This window comes from Microcaecilia unicolor, chromosome 11, assembly GCF_901765095.1.
Source record: "Microcaecilia unicolor chromosome 11, aMicUni1.1, whole genome shotgun sequence".
Lineage (NCBI taxonomy): Eukaryota > Metazoa > Chordata > Amphibia > Gymnophiona > Siphonopidae > Microcaecilia > Microcaecilia unicolor.
The window spans coordinates 1,983,591-2,008,752 of record NC_044041.1 but is presented as its reverse complement, the minus strand read 5'-3'; the positions used below and the strand labels follow the sequence as shown (position 1 = coordinate 2,008,752).

General features: G+C 44.3%; 1 protein-coding gene across 1 annotated transcript in view; it reads left to right on the top strand.

Annotated features, from left to right (window-relative positions):
* The first annotated feature begins 12,489 nt into the window (after window positions 1-12,489).
* The window catches only part of LOC115480217 (leucine-zipper-like transcriptional regulator 1), a 69,983-nt gene continuing 57,310 nt past the window's right edge, over window positions 12,490-25,162 (top strand). The window contains exons 1-3 of the mRNA XM_030218726.1: window positions 12,490-12,665; window positions 17,570-17,632; window positions 21,384-21,440. Coding sequence (XP_030074586.1) covers window positions 12,517-12,665; window positions 17,570-17,632; window positions 21,384-21,440 — 269 coding nt within the window. The 5' untranslated portion in view covers window positions 12,490-12,516. The remainder of the gene's footprint in view (window positions 12,666-17,569; window positions 17,633-21,383; window positions 21,441-25,162) is intronic.

The window sequence follows — 25,162 nt, the reverse complement described above, 5'->3', positions numbered from 1 at the left end:
GCTAGTAAAAAAGCCCCATTTCTGATGCAAATGAAACGGGGGCTAGCAAGGTTTTCTTCTGTGTGCATGTGGGAGTGTTTGTGTCCCTGCCCTCTGCCCTCTCTCCCTTCCCCTGTGCTGTCTGTCCTCTCTGTCCCCTCCCCCCTCGGAGTCCAGTCCTTCAGTGTTAAGTTTCCTGCTGTGCTGTGTTTGTGTTACAGAGATAGTGAGGGCTTCTGCCCTCTCTCCCCTCCCCCCGCTGAGTCCTTCACTGTTACAGAGAGAGCGATTTGATTTCCTGCTTTGCTGTGTTTTCCTTCACTGTTTGTGTTACAGAGAGAGCGAGGGCGGGGCAGACACTCATGGGGAAACCGGATATCTCTCCCCCTTCACACTTCCGGCTGGAGGCTTCATAGAACGTTGGTGGTGCCTTTTATATATAGAGATCTTTATTTTGGATCACTCTATAACCCTCTCCCCCTCCCCTCCTAACAGAAAGAATACAAAACCAAGAAGGTTTACAAAACTTTGCTATTGTTTATTTATTTATTTGTTGCATTTGTATCCCACATTTTCCCAACTCTTTGCAGGCTCAATGTGGCTTACAATACATCAAGAGTAGTGGAAATGAGAAGAGAATAAACAATTGGTATTACAGAAGGATTTTGATTACATGATAATAGGAAAATAGCAAGAAAGCATTGTAAGACAGTTCTGGATACATGTGGGGTTTCACATGTTTTGATCTTTGTGATATGTCTTCAGTAGTTTGCGGAAGCTGGTTAGTTCATTGATCGTTTTTAGGTTGCGCGGTAGTGCGTTCCAGAATTGTGTGCTCATATAGGAAAAGGTTGATGTGTGCATTAGTTTATATTTTAGACCTTTGCAGTTGGGGAAATGAAGATTGAGCATCTGCGAATTTGGGGGGGGGGGGGGGTCACTAGATATGGCAGCAAGCTCCGCCCACTGGCTTCAGCCCACAGAATGTGCTAGATAGGCTCATGTCACCTCCTTAAACCTCCTGTTCTAGTCTAGCTGAGGAAACAGAGCATAATCCGAGCTGCTGGTGTAACTGAGGAAACGGTATAATTTGAGCTAGTCTCTAGCATGGCATTTTGCTTCGGATAGGCTGGAGCACCAGCTGCCGGTCAAGTTCTTGGGTTCGTTGGTCTGGAGATTGGAATCTGGGTGTAACAGGTGGGAATCTCCTCCTCTGTCAAAGGGTTTCTCCTTGTAGAGAGCACAGAGATTCTGCCTGACAGAGACAGCTTGGCACTTACCACCATGGCCTCCACTGGACTTGGAAAGCCTTTGTGGTTTCCAGAAGACAACAGACCTGATCCTACCTCCTGGCAACAGCTGTAGGAAGAGACACCCCTGTGGAGAGAAACTGGAATTAAAAAAACAGGGACTGAGCTGGCCCATTAAAAAAAAAAAAAAACACCTAAAAGAGAGTAAAACTAAAAACTGAACATTTGGGTCAAATAGACTCAGCCATAAAAAGGAGAACAGCAGATGTATTTGGACAGCATAAGTTCTGGCAGTTTGCAGATGCATGTTCTTTATATATCCCAGCTTTGTAAAATCAGGATTTAGATGTTTATGCAATATAAACCTGTAAATAGCTGTTTATATATGTCTAGAGCCTGAATAGGACTTCTCAAATAAGGGCCACAACCCGCCTACTCAAACACAGTCACTGTGTGTGAAGGAGTTTTGTAGTCATCAAAGACAACTTCAGCCTGACACCTCAACTAAAATATGAGCATGAGTCATTGCTGTCAAATGCCTTGCAGGGCTAGAAGCACCTGCTCTTCCAGGAGACCTGCTTACGAAGTTGGTAGATGCACCCGTGTGCTACGTGGTGAGAAGGTTAAAGAGACCGTGGATGCTGCAACTCACTGCAGCACCAGAGGATGGGGCCTCCATGCCTGCAAGGCTTCAGTGTGGCACATTTACAGAGCTGCGTGGGTTGTGAATTGGTTTGCTGAGGCTGGGAAGGAGGAAGCTTTTCTAGGGTGCCATGAGGTTTGGAATGAATGTACCACCTTTCTGTGCTAGTTTACATATTAGGTGCAGGTCCTTTGTTCCTAGTGGGTTCACGATCTAAGTTTTTGTACCTGGGACAACAGAGATGCAAGTTGCCCAGTTCCAGGATGGAGATTTTGGGACAGTCCTGGATTTCTGACCACCCCATCTTGGTGCATTATGGGACTTGCAGCACTGAGTACAATGGGCAGGATCAAGCACTACAAATCCCACACTCCTTTGAGATGTAAGTTTAAAACCTGCACCTGGATCACTTGACATCTCTGGGACAATGGAGGGTTAAGTGACTGGAGCTGCAGTGGAAATTGAATCTGGTTCCCCGTTAGGCTCCTCCTCCAATCTGAGACAGGGGAGAGACTAGTGGAGTGCGTAAGTACATAAGTACCGCCATACTGGGAAAAGACCAAGGGTCCATCAAGCCCAGCATCCTGTCTCTGACAGCGGCCAATCCAGGCTTCAAGAACCCAGCAACCCCCCCCCCCCCCCAAAAAAAAAAAAAAAAAAATTTTTTTTAATAATGGTCAATGGACTTTTCCCTCAGGAATCTGTCCAAACCCCCTTTAAATTCCGTAAGGCCAGCTGCTGTCACCACATTCTCCGGCAATGAGTTCCAGAGTGGAGGGAGGAGTAAGAGGGATAGAGCAGAAGGCTGGTGCTGCAGGATGAGGCTTAGTGCCCCTCCCCCCATGTTAATTTGGGCCTTCCCATAAAATCAGTTCTGGCTACACCATTGGCGTGTAGAAATGATCAGATTCATTTTAGAGACTATTTGTAGAGAGCCACTGAAAATGAATGGATGGGACGTCTGGGGACTTATCCACAAAGGGGCAGCCACAATACAAAATGACTTCTCTGTATAGTGGCTGCCCCTATGTGGATCAAAATCAAAATATTACTTGCAGATTTTCTAATCTTTGCATAGGCACTTTTTGAAAGTGGCCGCACTATGATAAAGAAACCCTGAGTTGATCATACAGCTGTAGTACGTCTATAGAACTTCCAGTTTGGGGTTCAGATATCGAAGATCAGAGTCATAAACACTTTGACCTTAAAGAATTCAGGAAAATCCACTGTGCGTCGAGCATTCATTGCAAATCTTTACCATGCCAAACAAAAGCTGGAAAAGGTATATAATATCCTAAGATGTGGTTTGTAACTTCATTTTGTGTTTTACACCAGGATGGTTATCTCTGGAGAAAGGATCATTGCAGACCTTTAACTGCTATTCTCTAAAGTCCACCCCAACAGCATCACAAAACCTTCCCCCATAGCTCTAGCGTCATCTAGTGACAAGTGAATTGTCAGCTTGCTCCTTCATTTGCAAGAAGCTTCTTTAATTATTTTTTAAATTATTTATTTAAGGGGGGGGAGAGAGAATCCCTTGCTCTGTCTAGTTGGAAAGAGGCAACAAGTGTTGAACTGAAGAAGCCCCTCTCCTAAGTCCAAGAAGACAGAAAAAGAAGTGGAGGTGTGAAAGCTGAGATGAAAGAGGAGTCTCACTCTTTGGGATCCTTCCCAGGACTCCAACAGAGCACAGATCCCTTGCCAGGGCCAAAGCAGGACAAGGAAGCCAGTGCAGGAGTTGAGAGGAAAAGGTGCTGTTTCATTATGGAAAGCGGTGAAGCAAACACAGGACAGTGAGATGGGAGATGAGCAGTGAGGTTCCTTTTCTGGATTCTAAAAGCAAATATTAAGAATGGATGTGATTTTTTTTGTGTCTTTCCATTGCATCTTTATAAACATAAGTTAGAACAGGTGGAGCCTATTGTTCCAGACTCTTGGGGCTTGATAACTAGAGGCCCCAATATCTTGGAGTATAACCTTGGCACACCAATCACCCAAAGTCTCTATTATTTTTATGAAGTCTCTTTTATTGAATAAATCACAGATAATTTACTCACAGACAAGTGTTCTGAGGTGCTGCTCCAGGACACAGAGACTCCTTAATTTGAGAGCTGTTGGGGTGGAGATCTGAAGAGAGGTAGATATATTGCGGGGGGGGAGGATAGTTGAACAGGTAGAAATGGTCCAAAGCTGGGTGACTGGAATGTGCAATATCTCATTAGAAAGGAGATATTTCCAAGGTAAAAAAAAACAGGTTCATTACAGGGAGTTTCAGCAGGACAGAGCTGTCTGGAATAAGATGGTATATGCTCCATGTCTCTGGCTAGGTGGTGGGAAAGCCTCATGGCTGAAGAGAGAAAGAGGTGTTGAGGCTTCACGTGTGTTCAGGGAGGAGCAGATAGAGACCAATGGGGACAGAGCCTGCCATCGGGTAGCAAGGGGTGGTCCTAGAGGACGGCTCTCGATTGGAGGGAAAGGTCATACCTGGCTGACCTCCCAGGACAGAGATAGTGAGAATGACCAGGAAATGACAGCAGGAAAACAAAAGAGCCAAGCTTGGCAGAGAGAGAGAAGAGGTCTGGGCAGCCTCACAACCAGTGGTAACAGTTCTTACACAGCCAAGCAAGTGTGGTTGCACTGCCTGTGAACTACATTACCCACAGTGCATTGCTCATGTATCTCTGCAGTGAGAAACTGCAGCAATGATAGTCCTTAGAACTGAGAGTGAGACTGTTGGAGGACAGAACACCTATTAAAGGTGTTAGCTATGCACGTAGTCGACAAAGAAAAAGAGGTGTTTACTTTTCTTCTTTCTTGAATAAAAGTCTGACACTTACACATACTCATACATTATTTTATGCTGCTTTTTTTTTCATTTGCCAAGCAAAACTTTACTGAAATCAAACATAGATGCAAACTGAGGCGCTCTCACTCTGGGATGGTTGGTTCACCCTTCGCATCTGAATTTGAATGCATGACTGCTGCCAATTTGCACTCACTTCCTCTTCCTATGGTTACCAACTAGATCCAGATTCACCCAATGTGGTTCTGATTTCCCCACTGGATTCCCTAAGAAAAGCAAAGTTACAAGTCCCTGCATGCATTGGGGTAAGTCCAGGACTGGATCAACTGTCGGATGAATCTGGATCTAGTTGGCAACCCTACCTCCTCCTCATAGTCAAGAAGAAAGAAATGTATTTAGTCCAATGAAAAGGTGCCACCTCACCTGTCCTTGCATTCAAGTAGAGTAACAAAGCAACCACTTTACCCATAATTGTGCACAGACCATATTCAAAAAAAAAGTCATACTTGCAAGCTTTTTTTATTCCTGCTTTATCAACTTTTGGCCGGATCTTAAATCAGCCCCTCAGCTTTGTTTTTTTTCTAAAGGTGAGAACGTGAAATGCCAATTATCTGTCTGCAATCAACTTCCCAACCCACCCCCTAACATGCTATCTGGCCCAATAATTAAGAATTTTAACGGATGACATAGTCTCATCTCATAGAGATCATTAACGGCCTATGACAGTTTTGATGTGGTTTCCCTCTTCACCAAAGTTCCAGTGAATGAAGCAGACCAAGTCATAAACCAGAAGCTAGAGACATGTGGACTACTGATGGACTGACTGGAATGGTACTATGCCCAAACAGAAGGCTCATTAATGGACTCCCCCCTCTCCCTGGTGGTAGCCAACACATTCATGAAGTCTCTCGAATCCACCCCACTGGACAGTGCCAAGCTCATACCCAAACTGTGGATCCACTATGCCACTATGTAAATGACACATTTGTCATCTGGCCCCACGGACAAAAAAAACTCTGTGATTTTCTAAACCATCTGAATAGTGGCCACCCCAATATAAAATTCACCGTGGAGACTGAGATCAACGGATGCCTTCCCTCTCTGGACATATTGATCAGAAAGTGGACAGATGGAAGCCTGTATAAAGAAAACTCACCCATGCCAACCATTATCAATATGCGGAGTTCCAGCACTATCCAGCCACAAGAAGACGTGTACACTAAGAGTTAGTGACCTGGACAATCTTCAGAAACAAAAGGACACCCTCTGGGACACGTGATTCTTAGCTAAAAGCTACAGCAGAAGGGCCACTTCTCAAGCCCTAAAACTTCTGGACAATCCAATCTGCAAAATTAACAATAACCAACAACCATTAGATGATGACCCTACAACAGAATAAAAACTTGTAGTATTCCCCTATGTCTGAGGAGTGACAGATTGCTCAGGTAAACTACTAAAGAAAAATAACATCAGAACAGCCTACAGTGCACCACAGAAGTTGGCATCCACACTCACACATGTGAAAGATGGGCTACCTCTGCTCCAAATCCCTGTGACATATGAAATCCCAAGCAGTTGCGGCCAAAACCAGACGCACTGTACTGGAAAGACTACAAGAACATATGAAATACCACATGATCTGCGACACAGAAAAATCAGCTGTAGTCCTCCATGCTAAGGCAATTGGTTATATGATTAGATCTGAGGGCACAAAAATCTTGGAGAAAGATCGGTGGCTGAGAAGAATCAGAGGCAACAGAGATATAAAGACACCCAATAACTTCAATGGAGACAAAGGGCTCACCTTAAACAAAGCATGGCAACCACTCATTCAAAAGAAATTTAGCTCAAAAAAGACTGTCACTGAGAAAAAAACATCTTCTTCCTCCTGCCAAAGTTTCAGAATATGACCTATAGAACTTCAGAAATCCCCACCCCCCCCAGCTCCAGAGTCAGAACTGTTCCAATGAATTTCCAGCCTCATTTCTCACTAGAATTTTAAAAATGTGACCAATGAACTTTCCCGCCAAATTCAGATTTGTGACAAACGGAATTTCCTGTCCAAATCTCCTGCCTTGTTTGGGAAACCACCCACCTCAAAACCCAGCCAATCAGGTTTGAGAACCCACTACATAAAGACATAACCTGAAGAAAGTTGCAGCACAATGGCCGAAACGGGTCGACGTACTCAGATGCGGCAAGACTCAGACAAACGCAACAATACTGAATTTTTGTTACAATAAATTTTCTATTTGAATTGTTATAATATAGTATAACAAAACATTGTTGTATACTTAGATAGTGATTAGCATACAATTATATGTGAACATCTATGTAAAGATATGCTGCAGATTACAATCTTTAAACAGTCATGAAGTCATTCAATCAAACTTTTATTGAATTTTTGTAATAAAGTATAACAAAACATTGATCAGAATGCCCAGAATATCCAATAACCAGAATAGGTGACAGTATTGATCCTTGTGGTACCCCGCAGGTCAGTGTCCATGGTGGTGATGAGTTGCTGCCAAACATTATGGATTGTTGCCTGTCTGATAGATAGGATCTGAACCAGGCAAATACTGTTCCACTGATACCTGTTTCTGTCAGTCATGCTAGCAAGATATCATGATCCACAGTGTCAAAAGCTACTGATGTCCCCTTGCATACCTCCTACCCACCCCCATCCTCCCACCCTGTCAGACTGTCATAGTAATGCTTGAATGTTTTCACTTATATACACTGTCAGCTAGCACATTTGCTTATTTCCGATCTGACGAAGAAGGGCAACCTTCGAAAGCTAATCAAGAAATGTATTAAGTTATGTCCAATAAAAAAGGTATCATCTTATTTTCTTTTCCATGTTTTATTTTGTTTGATTTATATTGATAGCCTTAAGAGTGGACTAACACGGCTACCACACTCCTCTACTTAAAAGCTACTGAGAAATCTAGCAGTACTAACATCGAGGCAAATCCCTTGTCTTGGTTTCTGTGAAGATCATCTAGCATGGATACGAGGATCGTTTCTGTTCCATAACCGGGTCTGAATCCAGATTGACATGGATCTAGACACTCTTTTCTAGCCATTCATTAAGTTGAACACAGACTGTTTGTTCTATGAGTTTCCATAGAAACAGGATGTTGGATACTGGCCTGTAACTTTCAAGTTTGTCCTGGTCAAGGTTGTTTTTCTTCAGCAGAGGGTAAACCACTGCCCTTTTTAATGCTGTTGGTAGTTGCCCATTAGAAAGAGAGGTGTTCACAATTTTTGTGGCGCCTTCTATAAGGCCCATACTTGCCTGCTGCACCATCTTTGATGGGCAGGGATCAAGGGAGCAGGTAGTTGGTTGAAGGCCTCTTAGGAGTTTGTCAAGGCTCTCCTCTGTCAGGTTAAAAGTGTTCCATCTGTCTCTGTTAGGAGGGGGTGAGTTTGTGCACCCCTGGTTGACTGGATGGGCACTGGGTGGGATTGCCTGTAAATCCTGGTGGAGACTTTTAATTTTGTTGGCAAAGTATGCAGCAAAATCATTGCAGTTCAGTTTAGATTGGGCAGGCTGGTTCTGTTGTGGGGGCTGTAGTAGGCTGTTTACTATACTGAACAGCTGCTTGGTTGAATTGGCAGCCTGTGCAATGCATTGTGAGAAATACTGTTTTTTAGTTGCTGTTAATGCTTGGCAGTACTTTGCCATGTGCTTCCTACAGTTTAGTCTGTCTTCATCCAGGTGAGCTTTGTGCCATCTTCTTTCCAGTTTTCGTCCTTCACGTTTAAGGATCTGAAGTTCTGGAGAAAACCAAGGTGAGCATTTGTGAGTGGGGCATAAGACCTTTTTTAGTGGTGCTGTTTTCTCTAAGGTCTTGGCTAAGTGTGTATTCCAGATGTCAACTTGTTCTGACACTGTTGTCTTTTCATCTACATGTGGATAGTCCAAGGCCTCTAGGAAATTATCAGCGGTCAGCTTTTTTTTGTCTCTGATCTCCTTCCAAACTCTGGGAGGTGCAGGGTATCTGGGGTTTTGATGTGTAGATTGCAGTATCCCATGATCGCCAACCTAGGATAATTCAGGGGCACTTGAGTAATCAGGTCTAGGAGTTCTTGCACAGATAATGTGTTGTTACGAGGTGCTCTGTATACCATGAGTAGCCAGATTGGCTTCTCTTCTTCAAGTTGGATTAAAAGAGATTCTGATCCATGTAGCTGGGGGATGGATATTCTGCGCAGTTTGATTGTGTCCCGAATCAAGACTGCTACCCCTCCACCCTGTCTCCCTGGTCTTGGTTGATGTTGGATATAGAAACCTGATGGGCATAGTTCAGCCAGGGATAAACCCCCACTTTCATCTAGCCCGGTTTCACTTATTCCTAGGATGCCAAGATGCTGTTCATTTATGGCATCATGGATCACCGAGGATTTCTTTGCAGCTGATCTGGCATTCACCAGTCCTATAGTTCAAAGGGTGGTCTGGGGGTGTTGTGGGTAGCCTTGGTGTGACAATGAGGTGATCTTTTAAGTACTGTTATGTAGGTATTTGACCTCTTGCACTTTTGCCTTCTCTTTGGTTTGTGGGGGTTATGGTTTCCTCTCCCACACACCACTGGGATGCTTGCATGACACATTTTTGTGTCAGAAGCTAGTTAGGCAAACTTTCACTGGGTAGCGCTGCAATCCACTCTTTGGAGAACACCCTGTAGATCTGCAGTCTTCCTAGTTGGCAATGCAGGGTTAAGGCTTTAATAGCTGAAAGAATAGACCTTTTAAAGTTGTAAATTCAGATCAGGCCTGTGAGATCAAAGTTTTCCATCAAATAGAGAAACAAATGGCTGCACTTAGCACTTCTATGTGAAATTCTTGGAGACAGTGCACAGGTTTCCTTTAGTTTTAATGAATCTAAAAGATTCAGAGTTATAGAAGTAGATTATGCAGTTAAAATAAATTTTTTAACTCACGGATTGCAGGTATGAACTTTAGAGTTTCTGGTTCTGATATCCTTGGATGGTCCAATTGATGCAGGTTGCTGTAGGCTTTTTCTTTATTGCCCCAGAGGAAGGATAGATGTAAATAAGGATCCAGCTCCAATCTCAGTGCATGAGGAGAGTTATTTAGGGGAGATAAAATTTCCTTTCTCCAGCCAAAAATAAATGGAAGACGTTCCAAGTAAAATTGAGGACTGGTGCCTCAACACAGACTAAGCAGAAGTCAGTAAAAGTTTGGGTTGTAAATAAGCAGAAAATGTAGTTATTTAATCTAAATTGCAGAGCCTGAAGTGAGCCCAGCCAGCCAGCCCAGCCAGCCAACCCAGCCCAGGTAAAACGTCATCTGCCATTTGGATGCCCAGTCTCGTAAGGTCCTCTTGTAATTTTTCACCATTCTCTTGCAATTTAACAACTTTGAACAACTTTATGTGGTCAGCAAATTTAATTACCTCACTAGTTACTCCCATCTCTAGATCATTTATAAATATGTTAGAAAGCAGTGGTCCCAGCACAGACCCATGGGGAACCCCACTATCTACCCTTCTCCATTGAGAAAACTAACTATTTAGCCCTACTCTCTGTTTTCTATCTTTTAACCAGTTTTTAATCCACAATAGAACACTACCTCCTATTCCTTGACTCTCCAATTTCCTCTGGAGTCTTTCTTGAGGTACTTTGTCAAATGCCTTTTGAAAATCCAGGCACACAATATCAACCGGCTCACCTTTATCCACATGTTTGTTCACCGTTTCAAAGAAATGTAATAGATTGGTGAGGCAAGGTTTCCCTTCACTAAATCCATGTTGGCTTTGTCTCATTAATCCATGCTTTTGAATATGCTATGTAATTTTGTTCTTTATAATAGCCTCTTACCATTTTGCCCGGCACCGACATCAGGCTCATGGGTCTATAATTTCCCAGATCAGCTCTGGAACTTTCTTTTTTTAATTGGCGTTACATTGGCCACCCTCCAATCTTCTGGAACCACGATTGATTTTAAAGATAAATGACATATTACTAACAATAGTTCCACAAGTTAATTTTTCAATTCTATCAGTACTCTGGGATGAATACCATCCAGTCCAGGAGATTTGTTACTCCTCAGTTTGTCAAACTGTGCCATTACATCTTCCAGGTTTACAGAAATTTGATTCAGTTTCACTTTCTCCAAGTCATCAGCTTCGAATACCATTTCTAGCACCAGTATCTCTCCCAAATCTTTCTTGGTGAACACCAATGCAAAGAATTCATTTAATCTCTCCGCCATGGCTTTGTCTTCCCTGAGTTCTCCTTTTACTCCTCGGTCATATCGGTCCAAACAATTCGTTTGCCGGCTTCCTGCTTTTAATATACCTAAAAAAGTTTTTAGTATGTGTTTTTGCCTCCAACATAATCTTTTTTTTCAAAGTCCCTCTTTGCCTTCCTTTTCAGCGCTTTGCAATTGACTTGACATTCCTTATGCTGTTTCTTATTATTTTCAGTCGGTTCCGTCTTCCATTTTCTGAAGGATTTGCTTTTTTTTTTTTTTTTTTTTTTGTTACATTTGTACCCCGCATTTTTCCCACTCATGGCAGGGAATGCGGCTTACATGGGGCAATGGAGGGTTAAGTGACTTGCTCTAAAAGCTTCCTTCACCTCACTTTTTAACCATGCTGACTGTTCTTTGGCCGCTAAGTGCTTTGAAAATAAGCCCTGATACTTCCCAAGGCAGATTACAACAGTTAAAATGAACTCATGTCTGGGTTACCATATGATTCCAGAAAAAGGAGGGCAGCTCTGGAAACAGGATATGCTCACTGACATTTGGCCATGTTTTACTGTATTGTACAGAATAGTGTAGAAAAATGAGCACAAAATACAGTTTGTTACTGCTGTTTGTACTAGCTGCAATAATTTTTAAGCTGTTTTAGTGATATTCAATATTATATCATGGTATATGTGAAGCTTTAAACGAAATATATTTTTTAAAAGAAATAAAATCCCTTAACCTCCCCCTTTGAAAGCGTTAGACGGACCAGGCATAAGCAGTCCTTATTGCTCTGGGTGACTCAATATGGCGGCCGGATAAGCTCCGCCTACTGGCTTCAGCCCACGCCAAGGAAGTTCCGCCGGCTCCTGTTCTGACTCTATGGTCTTCCACTTCCGCTCTCACTTCCGGGCAGGGCGCAGGCAGTGTTGACGGCTCTCAGCTCCATGAAAGCAGTCCCTATTGCTTTGGGTGACTCAATATGGCGGCGGCCAGGTAAGCTCCGCCTACTGGCTTCAGCCCATGCCAAGGAAGTTCAGCTGGCTCCTGTTCTGACTCTATGGTCTTCCACTTCCGCTCTCACTTCCGGGCAGGGTGCAGGCGGTGTTGACAGCAGTCCTTATTGCTCTGGGTGACTCAATATGGCGGCCGGGTAAGCTCCGCCTACTGGCTTCAGCCCACGCCAAGGAGGTTCCGCCGGCTCCTGTTCTGTCTCTAGACTCTATGGTCTTCCACTTCCGCTCTCACTTCCGGGCAGGGTGCAGGCGGTGTTGACAGCAGTCCTTATTGCTCTGGGTGACTCAATATGGCGGCCGGGTAAGCTCCGCCTACTGGCTTCAGCCCACGCCAAGGAGGTTCCGTCGGCTCCTGTTCTGTCTCTAGACTCTATGGTCTTCCACTTCCGCTCTCACTTCCGGGCAGGGCGCAGGCAGTGTTGACGGCTCTCAGCTCCATGAAAGCAGTCCCTATTGCTTTGGGTGACTCAATATGGCGGCGGCCAGGTAAGCTCCGCCTACTGGCTTCAGCCCATGCCAAGGAAGTTCAGCCGGCTCCTGTTCTGACTCTATGGTCTTCCACTTCCGCTCTCACTTCCGGGTACAGTGTTGACGGCTCTGAGCTCCATGGCGTGTCGCTCGAAAGTGGCCCCGAGTGTGGATTTTGACCATAGCTGCTCGGACAGCGTTGAGTACCTGACTCTCAACTTCGGGCCCTTTGAGGCTGTGCATCGTTGGCGGCGGCTGCCCCCCTGTGATGAGTTTGTGGGAGCCAGGTAAAGGGGCGCCTCGGTCCTGTCATAAATGCAACGGGTCCTGCACTCCCCCCTCCCCCCCCCAGTCCTCACCTCCAAGCACTGGATCTTGTGATTCCCCCCATACCTCCCCCCCAGTCATAAATGCAACGGGTCCTGCATTCCCCCCTCCCCCTAAACCCTGGACCTTGTGATTCCCCCCATACCTCCCCCCAGTCATAAATGCAACGGGTCCTGCATTCCCCCCTCCCCCCCAAACCCTGGACCTTGTGATTCCCCCCAGTCATAAATGCAATGGGTCCTGCACGCCCCCCCAAACCCTGGACCTTGTGATTCCCCCCATCCCTCCCCCAGTCATAAATGCAATGGGTCCTGCACGCCCCCCCAAACCCTGGACCTTGTGATTCCCCCCATACCTCCCCCCCAGTCATAAATGCAACGGGTCCTGCACTCCCCCCCCCCCCCCCCCCAGTCCTCACCTCCAAGCACTGGATCTTGTGATTCCCCCTATACCTCCCCCCCAGTCATAAATGCAACGGGTCCTGCATTCCCCCCTCCCCCCTAAACCCTGGACCTTGTGATTCCCCCCATACCTCCCCCCAGTCATAAATGCAACGGGTCCTGCATTCCCCCCCCCCCCCCCAAACCCTGGACCTTGTGATTCCCCCCAGTCATAAATGCAATGGGTCCTGCACGCCCCCCCAAACCCTGGACCTTGTGATTCCCCCCATACCTCCCCCAGTCATAAATGCAATGGGTCCTGCACGCCCCCCCAAACCCTGGACCTTGTGATTCCCCCCATACCTCCCCCCCAGTCATAAATGCAACGGGTCCTGCACTCCCCCCCCCCCCCCCCCCCCAGTCCTCACCTCCAAGCACTGGATCTTGTGATTCCCCCCATACCTCCCCCCCAGTCATAAATGCAACGGGTCCTGCACGCCCCCCCCAAACCCTGGACCCCCCCCAGTCCTCACCTCCAAGCACTGGATCTTGTGATTCCCCCCATACCTCCCCCCCAGTCATAAATGCAACGGGTCCTGCATTCCCCCCTCCCCCCCAAACCCTGGACCTTGTGATTCCCCCCAGTCATAAATGCAACGGGTCCTGCATTCCCCCCTCCCCCCCAAACCCTGGACCTTGTGATTCCCCCATACCTCCCCATAGCCATAAATGCAACGGGTCCTGCATTCTCCCCCCCCCCCCAAACCCTGGACCTTGTGATTCCCCCCATACCTTCCCCCCCAGTCATAAATGCAATGGGTCCTGCACGCCCCCCCCAAACCCTGGACCTTGTGATTCCCCCCAGTCATAAATGCAATGGGTCCTGCACGCCCCCCCCAAACCCTGGACCTTGTGATTCCCCCCATACCTCCCCCCAGTCATAAATGCAATGGGTCCTGCACGCCCCCCCCAAACCCTGGACCTTGTGATTCCCCCCATACCTCCCCCCCCCAGTCATAAATGCAATGGGTCCTGCACTCCCCCCTCCAGTCCTCACCTGCAAGCACTGGACCTTGTGATTCCCCCATACCTCCCCCCCCCCCCCCCCCAGTCACAAATGCAATGGGTCCTGCACTCCCCCCTCCAGTCCTCACCTGCAAGCACTGGACCTTGTGATTCCCCCATACCTCCCCCCCCCCCCCCCCCCCAGTCACAAATGCAATGGGTCCTGCACTCCCCCCTCCAGTCCTCACCTGCAAGCACTGGACCTTGTGATTCCCCCATACCTCCCCCCCCAGTCACAAATGCAATGGGTCCTGCATTCCCCCCCCCCCCCCAAACTCTGGACCTTGTGATTCCCCCCATACCTTCCCCCCCCCCCCAGTCATAAATGCAATGGGTCCTGCACTCCCCCCCCCCCTTCTAACATAGGAGCCAACTTTTCAAAATTATTGGGGGTGCTAAGCCCAATGGAAATAACCCCTCCCTGGACACATACAAGGATTTTTCTTAATATTGGGGGTGCTCAAGCACCCACAGAGTCGGCTCCTATGCCCCCCAACCCAAACACTGGACCTTGTGATTCCCCCCCATACCTTCCCCCCTCCTTCTGGACATTTATATCCCAAAACTTCTCGGTCAATGTGGCTTTGAGAATGGAAAATGACATTGGTCGTAATAGGTTGGATTGAGTAAGGAGGAATAACAGATCGATAGAAGGGTTTGATAAAGACCTGATACAAGCAGAAGATAAGGTGGTCACTAATCCAAACACTTAGACAAAGGTGAAGAAATAGGAAATGATTTGTAAAGAGATGAGTTTTTAACTTCTTTTGAAATTGCATCTAATTAGAATGGAACAGATTTAGACAGAGAATCCCAATATTTAGTTCCCATGTAGGAGAAATCTCAGGAAAGTATTGATTTGTTGTAGACGTTTTTAGTGCCATAGGGGTCATTTTCAAAAGAGTGACATAAATCTGCATTTGGATGTCTTTCTCACAAAAACAGCCAAATTGGTATTTGAAAAACGTCAAAAACTTGTTTTTGGAAATGTGTCCAACTCTCAAGGGGGCCTGTGGTGGGATCTGGGAGTTTTTAACACTTGGACATATTTATGCCATATTGGAACAAAATAAAACCGTCCAGTGGTAAAACTAAGACATTTTGATCTAGACCTGTTTTTGTAACAAATAATGCACAAAAAGGTGCCCAAAATGACTAGTTGACCTCCCCTTACCCCTCCAGTGGCCACTGACCCCCTCCCAGCCCCGAAAATGTAATTTAAAACATTACTTCTTATCCTCTATGCCAGCTTCAGACTCAGGTCCCTAGAGTGGTCTAGTGGTGGTTGTAGTGCACTGCAGATAGGTGGACCCAGGTCCGTACCTCCCCCTACCTGTATACTTATAGTGGAAACTGAGAGCCCTCCAAAACTCACCAGAAACCCACTGTACCCACATATAAGTAAGTGCCCCCTTCACCCATAAGGGCTATTGTAGTGGTGTACAGTCAAGGTTAGTGGGTTTTGGGGCTCAAAATGATGGAACTCAATTCCCATAGTTATAAGAAGCAGCATGAACCTACCTCCAGTTCAGAAAAGACCTAAAGACCAACCTCTTCAGGAAATTCTATGAGTACAAGTGCACTAATCATTCTGGAACAATACATAACACAATCTCTAACTGTAACACATCTTTTCATTTAAGAAATGAACTAACTACTACTTAACATTTCTAGAGCGCTACTAGGGTTACGCAGCGCTGTACAGTTTAACAAAGAAGAACAGTCCCTGCTCAGAGGAGCTTACAATCTAAAGACTAAGACATATCTTCTCAAGAAACCCACTGACTATTCCACACACACTAACAGTTATCTTGCCAACCACTGTAAAACACAGCATCGTAAATGTAATTGAATCTAACAACTGTTAAATGTAAGCCACATTGAACCGAAACTTGCTTTTGCATAATTGTGGGATACAAGTTTAATAAAATAAGGGAGCAGTGGTGAGATGTGTACCTGGGAACATTTATTTGAAGTCCGCTGCAGTGCCCCCTAGGATGCCCCGTTGCTCTCCTGGGATGTCTGTGTGGCCAGTCTACTAAGAATGCTAGTTCCTGCTACATCCCAGTGGCTTGATTTTGAGCATTTTTCACTTGGGCTTCTTTTTATTTTTTTTCTGAAAATGGTTCAACAAGATAAATGCACAGAGCATAAATTTAATTTTTTTAAAATTTTTGTTACATTTGTACCCCGCACTTTCCCACTCATGGCAGGCTTAATATGGCTTACATCTAGCACAGTGTTTCCCAAACCTGATCCTGGAGGCACCCCAGCCAGTCAGGTTTTCAGGAAACCCACAGTGAATATGCACTGCCTCCACTGCATGCAAATCTCTCTCATGTTTGGGAAACACTGATCTAGCAAATAGCCATTAAAAAAAAAAACCAAAATAGACGTTTTTCTGTTTTGAAAATGGCTATGTTCCCCACTTGAATTTTGGACGTTTTGAGCAAAACATTCAAATTGGACTTAGAGGAGCATTTTTGATATGATGTCTAAATGTATCTTAAAATGGAAGAATAACGTGGGTAAATGCTATGTGCACTCTCGGCACTGTTCTGTAACTGACACAGGCAACTTAGTAGATAAAGGGACGAAGCATGGGCCGGACTCCCACTTACATATGTACTTACTAGTGACATAGTGGCCATGGATGTGCCTAATTGTAGGTGTTTAGATGCCAGTTTGCGCTACTTTATAATGGAATCTTGGAACCCAGATGCCATTATTGAATTCACGCTATGCTCACGGCATCCAGGCATCTACCTTTGCTGCACTGTTAAAGAATTGCCCCCATTTTGTCTTACTACTAGGAGTAGCCTTGTGGTTAGTGCAGTGGACTTTGATCCTGGGGAACTGAGTTCGATTCCCACTGCAGCTCCTTCTGACCTTGGACAAATCACTTAACCCTCCATTACCCCAAGTACAAATAAGTACCTATATATACTATGTAAACCACTTTGAATGTAATTGCAAAATCCACAGGAAGGTGGTCTATCATGTCCCATTAACAAGATTCCATGCACAGTCTCAAAGAATAGCAACATTCCATGTAGAACCCCAAAGAATAGCAAGATTTGAGAATCCTAAAGAGTAAGGAGTGGAGGAGTAGCCTAGTGGTTAGTGCAGTGGACTTTGATCCTGGGGAACTGAGTTTGATTCCCGCTGCAGCTCCTTGTGACTCTAGGCAAGTCACTTAACCCTCCATTGCCCCTGGTACAAAATAAGTACCTGAATATATGTAAACCACTTTGAATGTAGTTGCAAAAACCTCAGAAAGGCAGTATATCAAATCCCATTTCCCTTCCCTCCTAACCTAAATAGGTTTCCTGGCCTGTCTTCAGAACACTGTGGTTTGGGAAGGGCATTAGGTGCAGTGAGGCTCCAGGACCCCATAACCATTTCCTTTCTTTCCCCAGGCGCAGCAAACACACCGTTGTTGCTTACAAAGATGCCATTTATGTGTTTGGAGGGGACAACGGGTGAGTTCTCAAGCACAGGAATAGCCCTCCTGCCTTTGGGCTTTGTATTTTTGCTTTTTAAACGCTGGTCTTGATATCTGGAGTGAATTTTGAGTTTGGTGGTTGGTGACTCCATCTCGTCTATTTAGATAACTTTATTGGCATGACAATTTTACATATGTTGTAATACATTTATTGGTATATAACGAGAAAGGGGAAAAAGGCGATAGTTTAAAAATTAATAGTAACATTAATAAGATGAAGCTTTGTATGTGGTTAATATTGGATACATAGTAACATAGTAAATGACGGCAGATAAAGACCTGTACGGTCCATCCAGTCTGCCCAACAAGATAAACTCATTTTACATGGTAAGTGATACTTTATACCTGAGTTTGATTTGTCCTTGCCATTCTCAGGGCACAGACCATAGAAGTCTGCCCAGCATTGTTTTTGTACTAAAAGTTCTGAAGGTAATGTTGAAGCCCCTTAAAATGTACACTCCATCCCTATCTATTCAGTCACGATCAGGGTATAGACTGTTGAAGTCTGCCCAGCTCCCATTTTGTTTCCAATTACCGACGTCGCCACCCAATCTCCACTAAGATTCCACGGAACCATTCCTTCTAAACAGGATTCCTTTGTGTTTGTTTATTTATTTATTGCATTTGCATCCCACATTTTCCCACCTCTTTTCAGGCTCAATGTGGCTTACAATGTGATGTTATTAGTAGATAGTAGATTAAAAGATAATAGCGTTACATAGAAAGTAGTATCATCAAAATTCAAACAAGTAAATATAAGTAGAAAACATTTCTGATAATAGGTAAGATGGAGATGTCATAGAAAATAGCGTGATCGAAATTCATGCAAGTAGATATGAGCAAGAGCAGTGTAGATAATAAGTAGGTTACGATGTGTTACTTTATCCCACATATGTTTGAATTCCATTACCGTTTTCATCTCTACCACCTCCCGCGGGAGGGCATTCCACGTATCCATCACTCTCTCCGTGAAAAAATACTTCCTGACATTAGTCCTGACTCTGCCCCCCTTCAACCTTAATTCATGTCCTCTAGTTCTACCGCCTTCCCGTCTCCAGAAAAGGTTCATTTGCGGATTAATATCTTTCAAATATTTGAACGTCTGTATCATGTCACCCCTGTTTCTCCTTTTCTCCAAGGTATATATGTTCAGGTCAGCAAGTCTCTGCTCGTACGGTTTGCAATGGAAATCCCATACCATTTTCGTAGCTTTTCTTTGCACTGCTTCCAGTCTTTTTGCATCTGTAGCAAGATATGGCCTCCAAAACTGAACACAATACTCCAAGTGGGGCCTCACCAACGACTTGTAGAGGGGCATCAACACCTCCTTTCTTCTGCTGGTTATGCCCCTCTCTATGCAGCCTAGCATCCTTCTGGCCATTGCCATCGCCTTGTCGCCTTGTTTCTTCACCTTCAGATCCTCCGACACCAACACCCCAAGGTCTCTCTCCTGAGTCGAGCTTACCAATCTCTCTCCTATTCAGTATCTGTCTTTTGGGTTTCCGCACCCCAAGTGCATCACTCTACACTTCTTGGCATTAAATTTTAACTTTATGTAATAAATAAAAAGAAACCATTTTGAATCACTTTTTTAAATAAATTTTTCTTATTGCTGTGAAGTATCTAATGTGTCTTAATTGTGATATTGGTGCTCAGTTTTGCAAATTCCTCCGTGTGGCTTGTCTCATAGAGATATGCTACATTACACATCACTGCACCAATGCCCTGCCTACCTCCATAGCAAAATTATAATTCTCATACGTTCACATATCTCAAATTGTGAATTATGATGTTTATTTCCGTATATTAAACAGTTTGCTTATCTCAGGGCGGGTCTTCTATCACTTGAGTTGTGATGCGTTTCTCACCACGGAGTTGCAAATGCCTTTAATTTTGTGTCCGTGACTTGTGGTCAATCACGTCTCCTTCTTCATTTTAACTTGACTCAGTTCCCTTAACTTAGTTCCCAACGCAAGCTGTGTTTCGCTCGGTTTTAGCGTCTTCAGGAGAACTATTTACCTCTGTTGTGGAACATCATTCCTGTTCAAGGCTTCTATCTTTTGATTCAAAAGTGACTCAAAATGGTTTCTTTTTATTTATTACATAAAGTAAGTTGAAACCAGAAAGAACAGACACCCTAGGAAGTGAAATGTATTAAATTTTAACTGCCAGACCCTTGACCATTTTTCTTACTTTCGGAGATCCCTTCTCATCGTTTCTACTCCCTCCAGGGTATCCACTCTATTGGCTATTTTCGTGTCATTTGCAAAAAGACAAACCTTTCCTTCCAACCCTTCAGCAATATCTCCCACAAATATATTAAACAGAATAGGCCCCAGCACCGACCCCTGAAGAACTCCACTGCTCACCTTCCTTTCCTCCAAACAGATTCCACTTACCACCACCCTCTGCCACCTGTCGGTCAACCAGTTTCTTATCCAGTTCACCACTTTCGGTCCTAAGTTCAACCCTTTCAGCTTATTCACGAGTCTTCTGTGGGGGACCATATCAAAGGCTTTGCTGAAGTCCAAGTAGATTACATCTAGCACACGTCCCTCATCCAGTTATTTGGTCACCCAGTCAAAAAAGTCAATAAGATTCGTTTGGCAGGATTTTTCTTTGGTAAAGCCATGTTGCCTCGGGTCCTGTAACCCGTCGGCTTCTAGAAAGTTAACTATCCTTTCTTTCAGCAGCGACTCCATTTCTTTTCCTACCACCGGCATGAGACTTAGTTTCCCACTTCTTCCCTATCTCCACTTTTGTGAAGAGGGACCACATCTGCTTGTCTCCAATCTCGCGGAACCTCTCCTGTCTCTAAAGATCTATTAAATAAATCTTTAAGAGGTCCTGCCAGGACCTCTCTGAGCTCCTTCAGTATCCTGGGATGTATCCCATCCGACCCCATGGCTTTGTTCACCTTCAGATTCTCCAGCTGTTTATAAACTCTTTCTTCCGTAAATGGCGGAAGAAAACGGATACGTTTGGAAATACCACCCTTCACTGGAGCAAGTTTACAGCATCAATAATATCTGTATAAAAAGGGGCTGGGACAGTTCTAGAAACTATCCAGTTTAACCACTCAATGAATAAGTTATTCATTTAATTCAAGATTACGGAATAGCAGGCCTGAATCTATACTGTTAGTGCAGCAGTACTTAAAGGGATACTAACACTGAATTATGTACTAAGTTAGGTGCTGGGCCTGCTGCTTGAACCTGAAAATCATAGGCTCCAAGAGAGAATAATTAGTGACAAATTGAGTCAGAGATATATTGTACTGTTTGAGTATAATTTTTGTGCTACTTTTGTTTTAAATATTGCATTATCTAGCTCTGGTCAGAAATCTGTGACTGTATTATGGTATGGGGAAATAAAGAAGATGTTACCAAATCTCCCTCCCCCTCCCCTCCCCACACCTTATATGAGGTTATGCTTTCATAATGTGGCCAGACTACTACTCGTACTTTCTGTATTACTAGTAGCCATATGAAGTGCTGTTCAGATACACCTAAGAAACAGACCCTCTGCTGTTGAGTTTGCAATCTAGGCTAGAGTACGTCCGTTCTTTCTCTCGAGCCACTTTTTCTGTCATGGTCTGCTTCTCAGAGCATGGCAAGAGCTCTACGGACAGTGCACTTTCTTCAGAATGCAGTTGGGCTTCACGACAGTGAGGGCATCTCAGGCATTTTGTTCTGGTACAAGGTCTTAAATGATTTATCTCATTGCAGGAAAAATATGCTGAATGACCTGTTGAGGTTTGATGTGAAGGACTGTTCCTGGTGCAGGTAAGGAGGAAGCTCTGCCACAGCCATAAAATAGTTGTAAGATCTTATAGAGTTGGTGACGGAACTGAGATTAGAACTGTGGAGGTACATGACTTAATCATAATCACACCCAGAGACACAGTAGGAAAGCAGGAGATACAGGAAATGCAATAAGAGTACAATTTTGATTTATACCCCACCTACACAATTCAATACAATATAGATATAAGCAATAATAATAATACAGACATAATCATGGGTGGAGTAAGATGGCAGCAGCATTCCTGTTCAAGTGAGCCACAACAATTTTTCCCCTCGATTCTTTTTCCTCGCTTCCCTTTTTGATGGGGAAAAGAAATGGAGTTACCCGGTTTTCTAAGGCCACAATGCCTGCTTCTACAGTGGCTCAGCTGATTAATAAATATTTTTGCGATACAAAGGCATTATAACATCCTCATTTTTGTTTTCCATTCCTTTCCTAATAATACCTAACATTCTGTTTGCTTTCTTAGCCACCACCACACGCTGAGCAGAGGGTTTCAACGTATCATCAACAACGACACCTAGATGCCTTTCTTGGTCCGTGACTCCTAACGTGGAACCTTGCATGACGTAGCTATAATTTGGGTTCCTCCTTCCCACTTGCACTTGCTCACATTAAACGTCATCTGCCATTTAGACGCCCACTCTCCCATTCTCGTAAGGTCCGCTTGTAATTTTTCACAATCCTCCCGTGATTTAACGACTTTGAATAACTTTGTGCTATCAGCAAATTTAATTACCTCACTAGTTACTCCCATCTCTAGGTCATTTATGTTTAAATCTGTTTTTATTAACTGAAAACATTACATTCCATGGAATATATGTATAACACATCCAGATATCTAAAGCAGAGCATCTACATAACCACATTCTTCAAACATTTTCCTTTTCCCCCTCTCCAACTTCTTTCTTTTAACCCCCCCTTCCCCCTCCCTCGTTTAGCCCCCTCTTTCCTTTCTCTCATCTCAACATACATAGCAGTGGATTTAAAAGTTCAGTAAGTGGCTTCTTGCCGCTGGGGTCATAGTGTCCCAAAATGGTGACCATCTTTGCTGGAACCCCTCACCCATCTTGGAATCAAAGTCTTTTATCGCCATTCGTTCCATGTGCAGCAGGACCACCATACGAGAGCACCACTGTTGCCATGTTGGGGTACTGGTGTGCCAACCATTCAGTTAAGATCACTTGCTTGCCAACAATTATGGCCCTTAAAACGAATGCGATGTATCCTTTTCTGGGTTTCCTCCCCAATTTGGGGGTACCAAAGAGTAAAGATGAGTCATAGTGCCATGTTTGCCCCATAGCTTGGCAACATAGTCTATAATCAATTTCCAAAACTTCTGAATACCAGCACAGGTCTAAAACATATGGCCTGTTGTTGCCCCTTCACCGCCACACTTTGCACATTCTCCCCAGGTCGAAAGCCCCATATAAAATGCTCTCTTTGGGGGTATATGCAAACGCAAGACCATCTTATATTGTAGTTCCCAGTGTGTGGCCAGAGTTGTAACTTTTCTTATCTGTAAGATGTGGGTTTTCAATTGTTGTGTTGTCACTGGTACCTGTAAATCTGTTTCCCATAGCTATGCCAGTCTGTGATATTCCAAATCTGGGGCTGTGTCCCGTATATGCCTATGGTGATAAGCCATTGGTACTTTCTGTTGTGATTCTAGCGAATAGGCTGATGAAAGTTCTTCCTGTACATCTGCTGTCAACGATGTCTCTAGGTCATTTATAAATATGTTAAAAAGCAGCGGTCCGAGCATAGACCCGTGGGGAACCCCACTAACTACCCTTCTCCATTGAGAATACTGACCATTTAACCCTACTCTCTGTTTTCTATCTTTTAACCAGTTTTTAATCCACAATAGAACACTACCTCCTATCCCATGACCCTCCAATTTCCTCTGGAGTCTTTCATGAGGTACTTTGTCAAACGCCTTCTGAAAATCCAGATACACAATATCAACCGTCTCACCTTTATCCACATGTTTGTTCACCCCTTCAAATAAATGTAGTAGATTGGTGAGGCAAGATTTCCCTTCACTAAATCCATGTTGACTTTGTCTCATTAATCCATGCTTTTGAATATGCTCTGTAATTTTGTTCTTAATAATAGTCTCTACCATTTTGCCCAGAAAAGCACCAGATGTCCAGCTTTCACCTGCTGCTTTTTCAGAGGATCCAACTATGAACCAACCATCAAAACAAACCTCTAGAACCCAAACTTTGAATATTGTGTGCAGTTCTGGTCACTGCATCTCACAAAAGATATATTGGAATTAAAAAAGATACAGAAAAGGGCAATGAAAATGATAAAGGGGATGGGGCGACTTCCCTATGAGGAAAGGCTAAAGAGGCCAGGGCTTTTCAGCTTGGAGAAGAGACGGCTGAGGGGAGATATGATAGAGGTCTATAAAATAATGAGTCGAGTGCAACGGGTAGACCTGAATCACTAGGACTAGGGGACATGCAATGAAGCTACAAAGTAGTAAATTTAAAACAAACCGCAGAAAATATTTCTTCACTCATCGTGTAATTAAACTCTGGAGTTCGTTGCCAGAGAATGCAGTAAAAGCAGTTAGCATACCTAGGTTTAAAAAAGGTTTGGATAGCTTCCTAAAAGAAAAGTCCCTAAGCCATTATTAAGATGGACTTGGGGAAATTCACTACATATTCTAGGATAAGCAGCATAAAATCTATTTTGCTGTTCTGGGATCTTTCCAGGTACTTGTGACCTGGATTGGCCTTCGGTCTGTCCCAGTATGGCAGTTCTTATATTCTTATCCCTCCTCCATAAAACACAAACCCCTGCAATATCCCCAAATAAACACAAAACATAAACATCCTCTCCGGCCCCAACAGCAACATGTACAGCATGGATCGCTCATGCCCCAGGCCTTCCCCATACCCTCAAAACATGCTACAGCACTACAGCATAGTAAATAACATGACAACATCACAAGAGCCAGAAAGCATAGCAAACAATTCAGTATGAACAACATTTTTAAGATCCTCTGATCTCTACAGCTGGCCAAGAAAGATAAGGGAGCAAATTAGGTCACTGTCTCTTGGCCTCCTCAACAGTCGAAAAAAAATAAGGCACACCATTATGAAGTACTCGAAGGCACACAGGGTACTGGAGTGTGACGTGAACTTTTTTGTCAAGTAGAGCTGTATACATAGGGCCAAGGACACGGTGTTTTGCCGCTATAGCAGCAGAATAATCCTAGAAAATTAAGATCCCCCCCCAATGGGTCAGTTGTTTCTTGCACCAATAATTGCGTAACACTAAGTACTTATGACCAAAATTAAGAAATCTTGGAGTTACAGCATTTGATTGTGAATCTTGCTGAGGCATGCAGCCCAGCTGATGTGTGAGTTTGAGTTAGCAGAGTTTAAAAAGGGGTTAGATGGTTTCCTAAAGGACAAGTCCATAAACCACTACTAAATGGAGTTGGGAAAAATCCACAATTCCAGGAATAACATGTATAGAATGTTTGTACGTTTGGGAAACTCGCCAGGTGCCCTTGGCCTGGATTGGCCGCTGTCGTGGACAGGATGCTGGGCTCGATGGACCCTTGGTCTTTTCCCAGTGTGGCATTACTTATGTACTTATGATATGCAAAGGGCCCAGAGGATTATTAGGTAGCAATTCCACCACGAGCCATTCCTCCAGGAATCCCACTAGCTCAGCCTTC